The sequence below is a fragment of the Oncorhynchus nerka genome, linkage group LG14 (genome assembly GCF_034236695.1).
Source record: "Oncorhynchus nerka isolate Pitt River linkage group LG14, Oner_Uvic_2.0, whole genome shotgun sequence".
Taxonomy (NCBI): Eukaryota; Metazoa; Chordata; class Actinopteri; order Salmoniformes; family Salmonidae; genus Oncorhynchus; species Oncorhynchus nerka.
In genome coordinates this window covers 68728417-68744297 of record NC_088409.1, presented here as the reverse complement: position 1 = coordinate 68744297, position 15881 = coordinate 68728417, and the positions used below count along the sequence as shown (strand labels likewise).

Sequence of the window (15881 nt, the reverse complement as noted above, 5' to 3'; positions counted from 1 at the left end):
TGCCTCTCTCTCTCTCTTTCCGCTCTGTTTATCAGTCCAGTGGCTCTTAACTTTCCCTAGTTTGATGCCATCCCTCCCATCCACTTGCCCTGCTAGCAGTGTTTTCTAGCGTTAGAGCAGTGTCTGGGCCTCATTGCCAAAATCCCGAAGTATCCCTTTAACCAGGGCCATAGTCAGTAGCTGCAACCTTTGTCCCAGCTACTAAATCTCTTGACTTAATTCAGTGTGTATGTATACTACATACTTAATGAGTGTACAGTTGAAGTTACATACACCTGAGCCAAATACATTTAAACTCAGTTTTTCACAATTCCTGACATTTAATCCTAGTAAAAATTCCCTGTCTTAGGTCAGTTAGGATCGCCACTTTATTTTAAGAATGTGAAATGTCAGAAAAGTAGTCGAGAGAATGATTTATTTCAGCTTTTATTTCTTTCATCACATTCCCAGTGGGTCAAAAGTTTACATACACTCAATTAGTATTTGGTAGCATTGCCTTTAAATTGTTTAACTTGGGTCTAACATTTCGGGTAGCCTTCCACAAGCTTCCCACACTAAGTTGGGTGAATTTTGGCCCATTCCTCCTGACAGAGCTGGTGTAACTGAGTCGGGTTTGTAGACCTCCTTGCTCACACAAGCTTTTTCAGTTCTGCCCACAAATTTCTATAGGATTGAGGCCAGGGCTTTGTGATGGCCACTCCAATATCTTGACTTTGTTGTCCTTAAGCCATTTTGCCACAACTTTGGAAGTATGCTTGGGGTCATTGTCTATTTGGAAGACCAATTTGCTACCAAGCTTTAACTGGTGTCTTGAGATGTTGCTTCAATATATCCACATCATTTTCCTGCCTCATGATGCCATCTATTTTGTGAAGTGCACCAGTCCCTCCTGCAGCTAACTGCCCCCACAACATGATGCTGCCACCCCCGTGCTTTATGGTTGGGATGGTGTTCTTCGGCTTGCAAGCCTCCCCCTTTTTCCTCCAAACATAACGATGGTCATTATGGCCAAACAGTTCTATTTTTGTTTCATCAGACCAGAGGACATTTCTCCAAAAAGTACGATCTTTGTCCCCATGTGCAGTTGCAAAACTGTAGTCTGGCTTTTTTATGGCGGTTTTGGAGCAGTGGCTACTTCCTTGCTGAGCGGCCTTTCAGGTTATGTCGATATAGGACTCATTTTACTGTGGATATAGATAATTTTGTACCCGTTTCCTCCAGCATCTTCAATCAATCAATCAATCAAATGTCTTTATAAAGCCCTTATTACATCAACTGATGTCACAAAGTGCTGTACAGAAACCCAGACTAAAACAGCAAGCAATGCAGATGTAGAAGCACGGTGGCTAGGAAACACTCCCTAGAAAGGCCAGAACCCAGGAAGAAACCTAGAGAGGAACCAGCCTATGAGGGGTGGCCAGTCCTCTTCTGGCTGTTTCCTCCAGCAGGTCCTTTGCTGTTGTTCTGGGATTGATTTGCATTTTTCTCACCAAAGTATGTTAATATCTAGGAGACAGAATGGGTCTCCTTCCTGAGGGGTATAATGGCTGCGTGGTCCCATGGTGTTTATACTTGCGTACTATTGTTTGTACAGATGAACGTGGTACCTTCAGGCATTTGGAAATTGCTCCCAAGGATTAACCAGACTTGTGGAAGTCTACAATTTTTTTGGGTTATTTGAATTGGTCCTTGTGTGCAACTTGGTGCATAATCTAGGGGAGCAACATCACACTGCTACACATGCACAAAGTAGATGTCCTAACCGACTTGCCAAAACTATAGTTGGTTAACAAGAAATTTGTGGAGTGGTTGAAAAACTAGTTTTAATGACTCCAACCTAAGTGTATGTAAACTTCCGACTTCAACTATACATACTATTAGTTCATGTTAGTGTACTGTAAACAAATTGTATTCTTTCATTTGAGTGTACTAGCACTTCGCCTGTCTACTGGAAGTTGATGCTGTTGCTATGCAACTTCTTGCTAGCTTGTTAGCATAACAAATAACTAACTAGACATCTTTTTTCTATCTCAAGGCTATCAGACTGTTAAACAGCCACCATTGAGTGGCTGCTGCCAACACACTGTCATTGACACTGACCCAACTCCAGCCACTTTAATAATGGGAATTGATGGGAAATGATGTAAATATATCACTAGCCACTTTAAACAATGCTACCTTATATAATGTTACTTACCCTACATTATTCATCTCATATGCATACGTATATACTGTACTCTACATCATCGACTGCATCCTTATGTAATACATGTATCACTAGCCACTTTAACTATGCCACTTTGTTTACTTTGTCTACATACTCATCTCATATGTATATACTGTACTCGATACCATCTACTGTATGCTGCTCTGTACCATCACTCACTCATATATCCTTATGTACATATTCTTTATCCCCTTACACTGTGTATAAGACAGTAGTTTTAGAATTGTTAGTTAGATTACTTGTTGGTTATCACTGCATTGTCGGAACTAGAAGCACAAGCATTTCGCTACACTCGCATTAACATCTGCTAACCATGTGTATGTGACAAATAAAATTTGATTTGATTTAACAATGTCCATTGAGAACACACAGCGACTATACCACTTAGATAAGAATAAAGTGAATAATCAAGTCAATAAATGTTGGGTAGTTAGGTAGATAGCATATAGTTAATATACTGGCAAGTTCGATGTACTAGTAGCCAACTAACGTTAGGTAGCTAGCTAACATACCGGTACATACAAGCAACTGCTATAATGCTATGCAGTTTGTAAGGCTAGAGTTGCTAACTGACAGCCAGCATAACATGTAACTTATTTGAAAAGTCATTACTTTTTTATTACGTTGCTCAACATTCTCTTAAAATTTGTCATAATTAGTTAAAGCAATACATTTGTATCCGCTCTCCCGCTCTCGTCGGACTTTGACTGCATATTTTCCGCCATTTTCTTCAAATCTGAAAATGTTGTGGTACCACGCCCATTTTCTGGAGAATTGCATTATGGACCCTAAAAGCATGGGAATCATGTGTCCTTCGAATTTTGGGGGAATGTAGCACGACATCCGGGAACATTTGGCATAATAACTATATCCATACTAAAACCAATAAGCATACTACATACTCAATGTACATCACAAATAGTACAGTTAGTGCGAGTATTCAAACACAGCTTAGGTGTTTGATGGCAGTACTCCACTTGACCATCTGTATGGTTATATGGATTTAGTGTGTGGTTGTGTATTTGGACTGACTGTTGTGTATGTGGTTGGACTGACTAAGTGTGCAATTGCGAGCATGCCGTTATACTGACTATTAGAAGGTTCTTGCTTGTATTTTAACAGTGTGTATGGTTAAACTGATCAGAGTGCACTTTAACAGATCATATGTCAAATATTTCTACTTTGTGTACCTTAACTGACTATGTTTTGGGTTTCTACTGACTGTGTGTGTGGTTGTGTTGTGCTGACCGTCTCTAAATGGTGGTGTTTGTGTTCCAGGGACGTTTGACCGCAGTGTGACCCTGCTGGAGGTGTGTGGCAGCTGGCCAGAGAGCTTTGGCCTGCGTCACATGAGCTCTGTGGAGTCCACCGAGGAGGGGCTGAGAGAGAGGCTGGCAGACGCCATGTCAGAGTCACCATCCAGAGACATAGTGGGCTCGGCTACCGGTCAGTCATAAACATACACTAACCCATACACAGACACACACACATAATCTCACACATGCAGTGCCTTCGGAAGGTTTTCAGACCCCTTTCCCTTTTCCACATTTTGTTACGCTACAGCCTTATTCTAAAACTTGATTGGAGTCCACCTGTGGAAAATTCAATTGATTGGACATGATTTGAAAAGGCATACTCCTGTCTATATAAGGTCCCACAGTTAGTGCATGTCAGAGCAGAAACCAAGCCATGAGGTCGAATTAATTGTCCGTAGAGCTCCGAGGCAGAACTGTGTCAAGGCACAGATCTGGGGAAGGGTACCAAAATATTAATGCAGCATTAAAGGTCGCCAATAACTCAGTGGCCTCCAACATTCTTAAATGGAAGAAGTTTGGAATCACCAAGACTTCCTAGAGCTGGCCGCTCGGCCAAAGTGAGCAATCGGTGGAGAAGGCTCTTGGTCAGGGAGGTGACCAAGAGACCAATGGTCACCCTGACAGAGCTCTAGAGTTCCTCTGTGGAGATGGGAGAACCTTCCAGAAGGACAGCCATCTCTGCAGCAGTTGACCAATCAGGCCTTTATGGTAGCGTGGCCAGACGGACGCCACTCCTCAGTAAAAGGCACATGACGGCCCGCTTTGAGTTTGCCAAAAGACACCTAAAGACTCTCAGACCATGAGAAACAAGATTCTCTGGTCTGAAACCAAGATTCAACTCTTTGGCCTGAATGCCAAGCGTCACGTCTGGAGGAAACCTGGCACCATCCCTACGGTGAAGCATGGTGGTAGCAGCATCATGCTGTGAGGATGTTTTTCAGCAGCAGGGACTGGGAGACTAGTCAGGATTGAGGGAAAGATAAACAGAGGAGAGTACAGAGAGATCCTTGATGAAAACCTGTTCCAGAGCGCTCAGGACCTCAGACGGGCAAAGGTTCAGCTTCCAACAGGACAACAACCCTAAGCACACAGCCAAAACAACTCAGGAGTGGCTTCGGGACAAGTCTCTGAATGTCTCTGAGTGGCCCAGCCAAAGTCCGGACTTGAACCCGATCTAACGTCTCTGGAGAGACCTGAAAATAGCTGTGCAGCGACACTACCCATCCAACCTGACAGAGCTTGAGAGGATCTGCAGAGAAGAATGGGAGAAACTCTCCAAATACAGATGTGCCAAGCTTGTAGCATCATACCCAAGAATCACTGCCAAAGGTGCTTCAACAAAGTACTGAGTAAAGGGTCTGAATACTTATGTAAATGTGATATATCCGTTTTTATATATATATATATATAAATTATTAAAAACTTTTTAAACTGTTTTTTTTTTTGCTTTGTCATTATGGGGTATTGTGTGGAAATTGATGAGGAGAAAACATTTTTTGGATACATTTTAGAATAAGTCTGTAACCAAGCAAAATGTGTAAAAAGTCAAGGGTTCTGAATACTTTCCGAAGGCACTGTACATGCTCATATGCGCATATACACTACCGTTCAAACGTTTTATTGCTTCTTTAAATCAGCACAACAGTTTTCAGCTTTGCTAACATAATTGCAAAAGGGTTTTCTAATGATCAATTAGCCTTTTAAAATGATAAACTTGGATTAGCTAACACAACATGCCATTGGAACACAGAAGTGATGGTTGCTGATAATGGGCCTCTGTACGTCTATTTAGATATTTCATATAAAATCTGCCTTTTCCATCTACAATAGTCATTTAAACGTTAACAATGTCTACACTGTATTTCTGATCAATTTTATGTTATTTTAATGGACAAAAAATGTGCTTTTCTTTCAAAAACAAGGTCATTTCTAAGTGACCCCAAGCTTTTGAATGGTTGTGTACATGCGCGTGTGCACAAACACTCATTAATCATTTGTCATCATTAATAATTTCATGGTTTCAATCTTTCCACCAATTTACTGACCATTTATTCTCTCAAGTGAAATGTGATAGTGGTCAACTTCTCTTAGGGAGAGGAGACTGCCACTAGGAGCAGCAAAGAGTCACAAGGCCCTAATGTGTGTTAGCACCAACTACCCCCCCTCCTCTCATCTCCATCTCTCTCACCCTTCTCTCGCTCCCTGTTCTCATCCCTCTCTCTGCAATCCCTCTCTTTCTCTCGCTCCCTGTTCTCATCCCTCTCTCTGCAATCCCTCTCTTTCTCTCGCTCCCTGTTCTCATCCATCTCTCTGCAATCCCTCTCTTTCTCTCGCTCCCTGTTCTCATCCCTCTCTCTGCAATCCCTCTCTTTCTCTCGCTCCCTGTTCTCATCCCTCTCTCTGCAATCCCTCTCTTTCTCTCGCTCCCTGTTCTCATCCCTCTCTCTGCAATCCCTCTCTTTCTCTCGCTCCCTGTTCTCATCCCTCTCTCTGCAATCCCTCTCTTTCTCTCGCTCCCTGTTCTCATCCCTCTCTCTGCAATCCCTCTCTTTCTCTAGCTCTCATTTCCCGTCTGTTACAACATAATGCTGTTTGGACCTATTCATTTACAGAGGCCCCTGCAGCAGCACTAGCAGTCACATGGAATGGACACACTCTTTGGGACTCTCTCGCTCGTTCTCTCGCTCGTTCTCTCGCTCGTTCTCTCGCTCTCTCCTTCCCGCTATAATTGCTTGTGTCTATGACTCTGCTCGTCATTAGATTAAGGGCCGACTCCTGGACACTTGTAGTCGGCGCTTATCCCTCCATCTTTACGGCTACATCCCCCTCTAATGCAACGCAAAATTCATTACTGATCACATTGCATCCAATCTACCCCCATTTTTCGCTGCCTTGGGCCCTCCTATAAACAGGAACTTAAAACCCTTTCCTGAGGGAGACATAGAGGAATGGGCTAAATATTGTTTGGAGGGGGTCAACTGGAGCCGGGTCTGAGACATGCACATCCATTCTGTCTGACTGTGAATGCGTCCCAAACGACACCCTATTCCTTATGTGGTGCACTACTTTTGACCAGAGGCCTATGGGCCCTACTATATGGAATAGGGTACCATTTGGGATGTGGCCTGTGTCTTTGTGTGGCAGTGGCACCAAGCTTCAAGCAGGGAATAACGGGGACGTAATGGAGGCTAATCTAATAGGGACGTCTGGTTGATGGCTGACTGTAATGTAGAGAAAGTGTATGTGTGTTAAGTTCATAGAGAGAGAGGCCTTTGATGGGCAGGGCCAGATGGTGTATAGCTTAGAGAGTGTCTTCACGTGCAGGGCCCAGTTCCCCTTTCCCCATCCTTAGACATACTGTACGCCCCATTGACATAGACCTGAAAGATTCACTCATACACACATTATCTCTCTGTCTGGCTTTCTCTCACTCACACACTCACTCTCACACACACACACAGGCCCCATTGGCAAAGACATGAAGGATTCACTCATACACACATTATCTCTCTGTCCGGCTTTCTCTCACCCACTTACTCACTCACTCACTCACTCACTCACTCATTCTCACACACACACACACACACACACACACACACAGAGAGAGAATTGGAATGCTGGATGATGTAACAAATCACCCTCTTTGACATTTCTCCCTCAACACACAACCACACACACACTCAGGCTCACGCTCAGAACAAAGCCTGCAGTCACACAGATTGAGTTCTCACGCAGAGCCAGAGACCTACTGTCGCCACAGCCAGGGGCAGGTGACACAGATAGAGAGACGGATAGATGAAGAGAGAGAGGGAGATAAGGAGGTGGGGCAGGAAGCCCTGACTCCTGAACATACTCTTCCAGGAATTAGTTTTGTCCAAGTAACATAATGTTGGAGATGTGATTTTGCTTAATGCTGCCAACCCAACATGAATTCCATTGAAGCCGTGTGGAGGACCCCTCTCTTAGCCCAGCGCAGTTCAGTATATTCCAGCCCTAGTCTACTCTCAGCCCAACCCCAGTATAACATAACCCAGCCTTTGTCCTCAGACAGTGTCAGGCCAGTGTTTCTGGAGGCCACGTTCAGGATCCAGCCCTGACCTATGAGCCATTGTAATGGAACTGGTATCTACTGTGTGTCAGACATGCAACTACCTCTGTCAACCAGCCGTCACATGTTAACGCTAATATTTATAGAATAAAATAATGGACACACACTGTGCGTGTGTGAGCGCACAATCATGTGTATGTGTGTGTGTGTATATACACTGAGGGTAGAAAACATTAGGAACACCTGCTCTTTCCATGACGGACGGACCAGGTGAATCCAGGTGAAAGCTATGATCCCTTATTGATGTCACTTGTTAAATCCACTTCAGTCAGTGTAGATGAAGGGGAGGAGACAGGTTAAAGAAGGATTAATAAGCCTTGAGACAATTGAGACATGGATTGTGTATGTGAGTCATTCAGAGGGTGAATGGGCAAGTAAAAATATGTAAGTGCCTTTGAACAGGGTATGGATGGTAGTAGGTGCCAGGCACACCGGTTTGAGTGTGTCAAGAACTGCAACGCTGCTGGGTTTTTCACACTCAATAGTTTCCCGTGTGTATCAAGAATGGTCCACCACCCAAAGGACATCCAGCCAACTTGGCACAACTGTGGGAAGCATTGGAGTCAACATGGGCCAGCATCCCTGTGGAACACTTTCAACACCTTGCAGAGTCCAGGCCCCAACGATTTGAGACCGTTTTGAGGGCAAAGGGGGGTGCAACTCAATAAAGGGAAGGTGTTCTTAATGTTTTGTACACTCAGTGTGCGTGTGCTCTGTGTTCATAACAGTGTGTGTGACCCTCCAAACCCAGGAAGTATGTGACTCGCCTCCAGGCCCTGTGTATACCAGGTCCTTGTGTTCTAAGTCATTTATCACATTGTTGGATGGCAGTTCACATAAGTTTATGATTGAATTAATTAGGTCTACTGCCGTGTGCTATTGGAGGGATTTGGCCGGTTGATTCCACCTTCTTGCGTGTTGGTTTTGGAGGAGCTCCACCTCCCATCTGATGTTATCGTGGTACAGAAAACATTGCCTCTGCCATCACATGGAGCACTGGGTTTTTGTCTATATGTACATTACCGTGTGCGTGTCTGTCTCACTGTCTGTCACACTGTCTCACTGTGTGTCTCACTGTCTGTCTCACTGTCTGTCTCACTGTATGTCTCACTGTGTGTCTCACTGTCTGTCTCACTGTGTGTCTCACTGTCTGTCTCACTGTCTGTCTCACTGTCTGTCTCACTGTCTGTCTCACTGTGTGTGTGTCAGTGTGTCTCACTGTGTGTGTGTCTCACTGTGTGTGTGTCTCACTGTGTGTCTCACTGTGTGTCTTACTGTTTGTCTCAGTGTGTGTCTCACTGTCTGTCTCACTGTGTGTCTCACTGTGTGTCTCACTGTCTGTCTCACTGTGTGTCTCACTGTCTGTCTCACTGTCTGTCTCACTGTGTGTGTGTCAGTGTGTCTCACTGTGTGTCTCACTGTGTGTGTGTCTCACTGTGTGTGTGTCTCACTGTGTGTGTGTCTCACTGTGTGTCTTACTGTTTGTCTCACTGTGTGTCTCAGTGTCTGTCTCACTGTCTCACTGTGTGTCTCACTGTCTGTCTCACTGTCTGTCTCACTGTGTCTGTCTCACTGTCTGTCTCACTGTCTGTCTCACTGTGTGTGTGTCAGTGTGTCTCACTGTGTGTCTCACTGTGTGTGTGTCTCACTGTGTGTGTGTCTCACTGTGTGTCTTACTGTTTGTCTCACTGTGTGTCTCAGTGTGTGTCTCACTGTCTGTCTCACTGTGTGTCTCACTGTGTGTGTGTCAGTGTGTGTCTCACTGTGTGTCTTACTGTTTGTCTCACTGTGTGTCTCAGTGTGTGTCTCACTGTCTGTCTCACTGTGTGTGTGTCACTGTGTGTGTCTCACTGTCTGTCTCACTGTCTGTCTCACTGTCTGTCTCACTGTGTGTCTCACTGTGTGTGTGTCAGTGTGTGTCTTACTGTGTGTCTCACTGTGTGGTTTGGAAGAAAGCAAGCAGTTGATGTAATCGGTTGGTGTGGAGTGAGGATTTCCTCCCTACCAAAGAGAGTGGTACGTTCCAGTGTGTTTGGGGACCTGTCAGGGGAACTATGAAGTTAGGTCTATGGGTCCCACTTAGGAACAGACAGAGCGTGTTAGAAGGGCAGAGGGCCTTTCTATCTATACACATTTTTGCCACACACATAAACACCTCTTTTGCATTCTGCTTTTCAATCTGATCTTAATGTAATACTCTTTACTCCCTGAATATCTAGAAAGAGTTCACTTATTGCATGTGAACGTGAATATTCCTCTTGGGGCCAGTATATGTGAGTCATTTCATGAAGTCAGTTTCATAATGTTTGATAAATTGGGTATATTAAGGCACGTGGCTAGAATGTAGAATCCAACTCTCCTGTTGGCACTGTGAAAACCTCTATTGTTCCCTACTGTAGTCTGGTGATGACGCTCCTATCTCCTGTTTGACTTGGACAGCCTCTTGTAGCCATTTGCAGAAACTACCAGGTCGTTTATGTGACTGACTGAGTTCCTTTCTACCAAGTCTTGTTTTAACACACAGATATCCATCACAAGACCAACAAAACACACCACAGCAGACCACCACACAAACACACACACACGCCACAGCAGACCACCACACAAACACACACACACGCCACAGCAGACCACCACACAAACACACACACACACCACAGCAGACCACCACACACACACACACCACAGCAGACCACCACACACACACACACACACACACACAGCAGACCACCGCATTATCACGATGGGGTAGGAGGTCCCACTTCCCCAATCAATCATTACTCCCTGCTGGTTCCAGTATACACACACACATGCAGGGTTATATACACACACGCTGTAGCGAACGCACACACACGTACACCACATCAACGCAATTCTCACTTCACCTCTTTTTGCACTTTGGGGACATGGCTTTAGACCATTGAGAATACAGACTTGTTGGGTTAATGAGCAGGGGGGGCACCCCTCTGTCCTCCTCACACTTGTTGGGTTAGTGAGCAGGGGGGGCACCCCTCTGTCCTCCTCACACTTGTTGGGTTAGTGAGCGGGGGGGGGGGGGGGCACCCCTCTGTCCTCCTCACACTTGTTGGGTTAGTGAGCAGGGGGGGCACCCCTCTGTCCTCCTCACACTTGTTGGGTTAGTGAGCAGGGGGGGCACCCCTCTGTCCTCCTCACACTTGTTGGGTTAACCAGCAGGAGGATCACCCCTCTGTCCTCCTCACACTTGTTGGGTTAACCAGCAGGAGGGTCACCCCTCTGTCCTCCTCACACTTGTTGGGTTAACCAGCAGGAGGGTCACCCCTCTGTCCTCCTCACACTTGTTGGGTTAACCAGCAGGAGGGTCACCCCTCCGTCCTCCTCACACTTGCTGGGTTAACCAGCAGGAGGGTTACCCCTCTGTCCTCCTCACACTTGTTGGGTTAACCAGCAGGAGGGTCACCCCTCCGTCCTCCTCACACTTGTTGGGTTAACCAGCAGGAGGGTCACCCCTCCGTCCTCCTCACACTTGTTGGGTTAACCAGCAGGAGTGTCACCCCTCCGTCCTCCTCACACTTGTTGGGTTAACCAGCAGGAGGGTCACCCCTCTGTCCTCCTCACACTTGTTGGGTTAACCAGCAGGAGGAACACCCCTCTGTCCTCCTCACACTTGTTGGGTTAACCAGCAGGAGAGTCACCCCTCTGTCCTTCTCACACTTGTTGGATTAATGAGCAGGAGGGTCACCCCTCTGTCCTCCTCACACTTGTTGGGTTAACCAGCAGGAGGGTCACCCCTCTGTCCTCCTCACACTTGTTGGGTTAACCAGCAGGAGGGTCACCCCTCCGTCCTCCTCACACTTGTTGGGTTAACCAGCAGGAGGGTCACCCCTCTGTCCTCCTCACACTTGTTGGGTTAATGAGCAGGGGGGTCACCCCTCCGTCCTCCTCACACTTGTTGGGTTAACCAGCAGGAGGGTCACCCCTCTGTCCTCCTCACACTTGTTGGGTTAACCAGCAGGAGGGTTACCCCTCTGTCCTCCTCACACTTGTTGGGTTAACCAGCAGGAGGGTCACCCCTCCGTCCTCCTCACACTTGTTGGGTTAACCAGCAGGAGGGTCACCCCCCCGTCCTCCTCACACTTGTTGGGTTAACCAGCAGGAGGGTCACCCCTCCGTCCTCCTCACACTTGTTGGGTTAACCAGCAGGAGGGTCACCCCTCTGTCCTCCTCACACTTGTTGGGTTAACCAGCAGGAGGGTCACCTCTCTGTCCTCCTCACACTTGTTGGGTTAACCAGCAGGAGGGTCACCCCTCTGTCCTCCACACACTTGTTGGGTTAACCAGCAGGAGGGTCACCCCTCTGTCCTCCTCACACTTGTTGGGTTAACCAGCAGGAGGGTCACCCCCCCGTCCTCCTCACACTTGTTGGGTTAACCAGCAGGAGGGTCACCCCTCTGTCCTCCTCACACTTGTTGGGTTAACCAGCAGGAGGGTCACCCCTCTGTCCTCCTCACACTTGTTGGGTTAACCAGCAGGAGGGTCACCCTCTGTCCCCTCACACTTGTTGGGTTAACCAGCAGGAGGGTCACCCCTCTGTCCTCCTCACACTTGTTGGGTTAACCAGCAGGAGGGTCACCCCTCCATCCTCCTCACACTTGTTGGGTTAACCAGCAGGAGGGTCACCCCTCTGTCCTCCTCACACTTGTTGGGTTAATGAGCAGGGGGGTCACCCCTCTGTCCTCCTCACACTTGTTGGGTTAACCAGCAGGAGGGTCACCCCTCCGTCCTCCTCACACTTGTTGGGTTAACCAGCAGGAGGGTTACCCCTCTGTCCTCCTCACACTTGTTGGGTTAACCAGCAGGAGGGTCACCCCTCTGTCCTCCTCACACTTGTTGGGTTAATGAGCAGGGGGGGCACCCCTCTGTCCTCCTCACACTTGTTGGGTTAACCAGCAGGAGGGTCACCCCTCTGTCCTCCTCACACTTGTTGGGTTAACCAGCAGGAGGGTCACCCCTCCGTCCTCCTCACACTTGTTGGGTTAACCAGCAGGAGGGTCACCCCTCTGTCCTCCTCACACTTGTTGGGTTAATGAGCAGGGGGGTCACCCCTCCGTCCTCCTCACACTTGTTGGGTTAACCAGCAGGAGGGTCACCCCTCTGTCCTCCTCACACTTGTTGGGTTAACCAGCAGGAGGGTCACCCCTCTGTCCTCCTCACACTTGTTGGGTTAACCAGCAGGAGGGTCACCCCTCCGTCCTCCTCACACTTGTTGGGTTAACCAGCAGGAGGGTCACCCCCCCGTCCTCCTCACACTTGTTGGGTTAACCAGCAGGAGGGTCACCCCTCCGTCCTCCTCACACTTGTTGGGTTAACCAGCAGGAGGGTCACCCTCTGTCCTCCTCACACTTGTTGGGTTAACCAGCAGGAGGGTCACCCTCTGTCCTCCTCACACTTGTTGGGTTAACCAGCAGGAGGGTCACCCCTCCGTCCTCCTCACACTTGTTGGGTTAACCAGCAGGAGGGTCACCCCTCTGTCCTCCACACACTTGTTGGGTTAACCAGCAGGAGGGTCACCCCTCTGTCCTCCTCACACTTGTTGGGTTAACCAGCAGGAGGGTCACCCCCCCGTCCTCCTCACACTTGTTGGGTTAACCAGCAGGAGGGTCACCCCTCTGTCCTCCTCACACTTGTTGGGTTAACCAGCAGGAGGGTCACCCCTCTGTCCTCCTCACACTTGTTGGGTTAACCAGCAGGAGGGTCACCCCTCTGTCCCCCTCACACTTGTTGGGTTAACCAGCAGGAGGGTCACCCCTCTGTCCTCCTCACACTTGTTGGGTTAACCAGCAGGAGGGTCACCCCTCCATCCTCCTCACACTTGTTGGGTTAACCAGCAGGAGGGTCACCCCTCTGTCCTCCTCACACTTGTTGGGTTAATGAGCAGGGGGGTCACCCCTCTGTCCTCCTCACACTTGTTGGGTTAACCAGCAGGAGGGTCACCCCTCCGTCCTCCTCACACTTGTTGGGTTAACCAGCAGGAGGGTTACCCCTCTGTCCTCCTCACACTTGTTGGGTTAACCAGCAGGAGGGTCACCCCTCTGTCCTCCTCACACTTGTTGGGTTAATGAGCAGGGGGGGCACCCCTCTGTCCTCCTCACACTTGTTGGGTTAACCAGCAGGAGGGTCACCCCTCTGTCCTCCTCACACTTGTTGGGTTAACCAGCAGGAGGGTCACCCCTCCGTCCTCCTCACACTTGTTGGGTTAACCAGCAGGAGGGTCACCCCTCTGTCCTCCTCACACTTGTTGGGTTAATGAGCAGGGGGGTCACCCCTCCGTCCTCCTCACACTTGTTGGGTTAACCAGCAGGAGGGTCACCCCTCTGTCCTCCTCACACTTGTTGGGTTAACCAGCAGGAGGGTCACCCCTCCGTCCTCCTCACACTTGTTGGGTTAACCAGCAGGAGGGTCACCCCCTGTCCTCCTCACACTTGTTGGGTTAACCAGCAGGAGGGTCACCCCTCCGTCCTCCTCACACTTGTTGGGTTAACCAGCAGGAGGGTCACCCCTCTGTCCTCCTCACACTTGTTGGGTTAACCAGCAGGAGGGTCACCTCTCTGTCCTCCTCACACTTGTTGGGTTAACCAGCAGGAGGGTCACCCCTCCGTCCTCCTCACACTTGTTGGGTTAACCAGCAGGAGGGTCACCCCTCTGTCCTCCTCACACTTGTTGGGTTAATGAGCAGGGGGGGCACCCCTCCGTCCTCCTCACACTTGTTGGGTTAACCAGCAGGAGGGTCACCCCTCTGTCCTCCTCACACTTGTTGGGTTAACCAGCAGGAGGGTCACCCCTCTGTCCTCCTCACACTTGTTGGGTTAACCAGCAGGGGGGGAACCCCTCTGTCCTCCTCACACTTGTTGGGTTAACCAGCAGGAGGGTCACCCCTCCGTCCTCCTCACACTTGTTGGGTTAACCAGCAGGAGGGTCACCCCTCTGTCCTCCTCACACTTGTTGGGTTAACCAGCAGGAGGGTCACCCCTCTGTCCTCCTCACACTTGTTGGGTTAACCAGCAGGAGGGTCACCCCCCCGTCCTCCTCACACCTGTTGGGTTAACCAGCAGGAGGGTCACCCCTCTGTCCTCCTCACACTTGTTGGGTTAACCAGCAGGAGGGTCACCCCTCCGTCCTCCTCACACTTGCTGGGTTAACCAGCAGGAGGGTTACCCCTCTGTCCTCCTCACTTGTTGGGTTAACCAGCAGGAGGGTCACCCCTCCGTCCTCCTCACACTTGTTGGGTTAACCAGCAGGAGGGTCACCCCTCCGTCCTCCTCACACTTGTTGGGTTAACCAGCAGGAGTGTCACCCCTCCGTCCTCCTCACACTTGTTGGGTTAACCAGCAGGAGGGTCACCCCTCTGTCCTCCTCACACTTGTTGGGTTAACCAGCAGGAGGGTCACCCCTCTGTCCTTCTCACACTTGTTGGATTAATGAGCAGGAGGGTCACCCCTCTGTCCTCCTCACACTTGTTGGGTTAACCAGCAGGAGGGTCACCCCTCTGTCCTCCTCACACTTGTTGGGTTAACCAGCAGGAGGGTCACCCCTCCGTCCTCCTCACACTTGTTGGGTTAACCAGCAGGAGGGTCACCCCTCTGTCCTCCTCACACTTGTTGGGTTAATGAGCAGGGGGGTCACCCCTCCGTCCTCCTCACACTTGTTGGGTTAACCAGCAGGAGGGTCACCCCTCTGTCCTCCTCACACTTGTTGGGTTAACCAGCAGGAGGGTCACCCCTCCGTCCTCCTCACACTTGTTGGGTTAACCAGCAGGAGGGTCACCCCTCTGTCCTCCTCACACTTGTTGGGTTAATGAGCAGGGGGTCACCCCTCCGTCCTCCTCACACTTGTTGGGTTAACCAGCAGGAGGGTCACCCCTCTGTCCTCCTCACACTTGTTGGGTTAACCAGCAGGAGGGTTACCCCTCTGTCCTCCTCACACTTGTTGGGTTAACCAGCAGGAGGGTCACCCCTCCGTCCTCCTCACACTTGTTGGGTTAACCAGCAGGAGGGTCACCCCCCCGTCCTCCTCACACTTGTTGGGTTAACCAGCAGGAGGGTCACCCCTCCGTCCTCCTCACACTTGTTGGGTTAACCAGCAGGAGGGTCACCCCTCTGTCCTCCTCACACTTGTTGGGTTAACCAGCAGGAGGGTCACCTCTCTGTCCTCCTCACACTTGTTGGGTTAACCAGCAGGAGGGTCACCCCTC

General features: G+C 49.1%; 1 protein-coding gene across 1 annotated transcript in view; it reads left to right on the top strand.

The window, feature by feature from the left end:
- LOC115141758 (BCAS3 microtubule associated cell migration factor-like) overlaps positions 1 to 15881 on the top strand; it is a 355332-nt gene that overhangs the window by 311018 nt on the left and 28433 nt on the right. Inside the window, 1 exon segment of the mRNA XM_065000321.1 lies at positions 3506 to 3673. Within this exon segment, the coding sequence (XP_064856393.1) occupies positions 3506 to 3673 (168 nt within the window).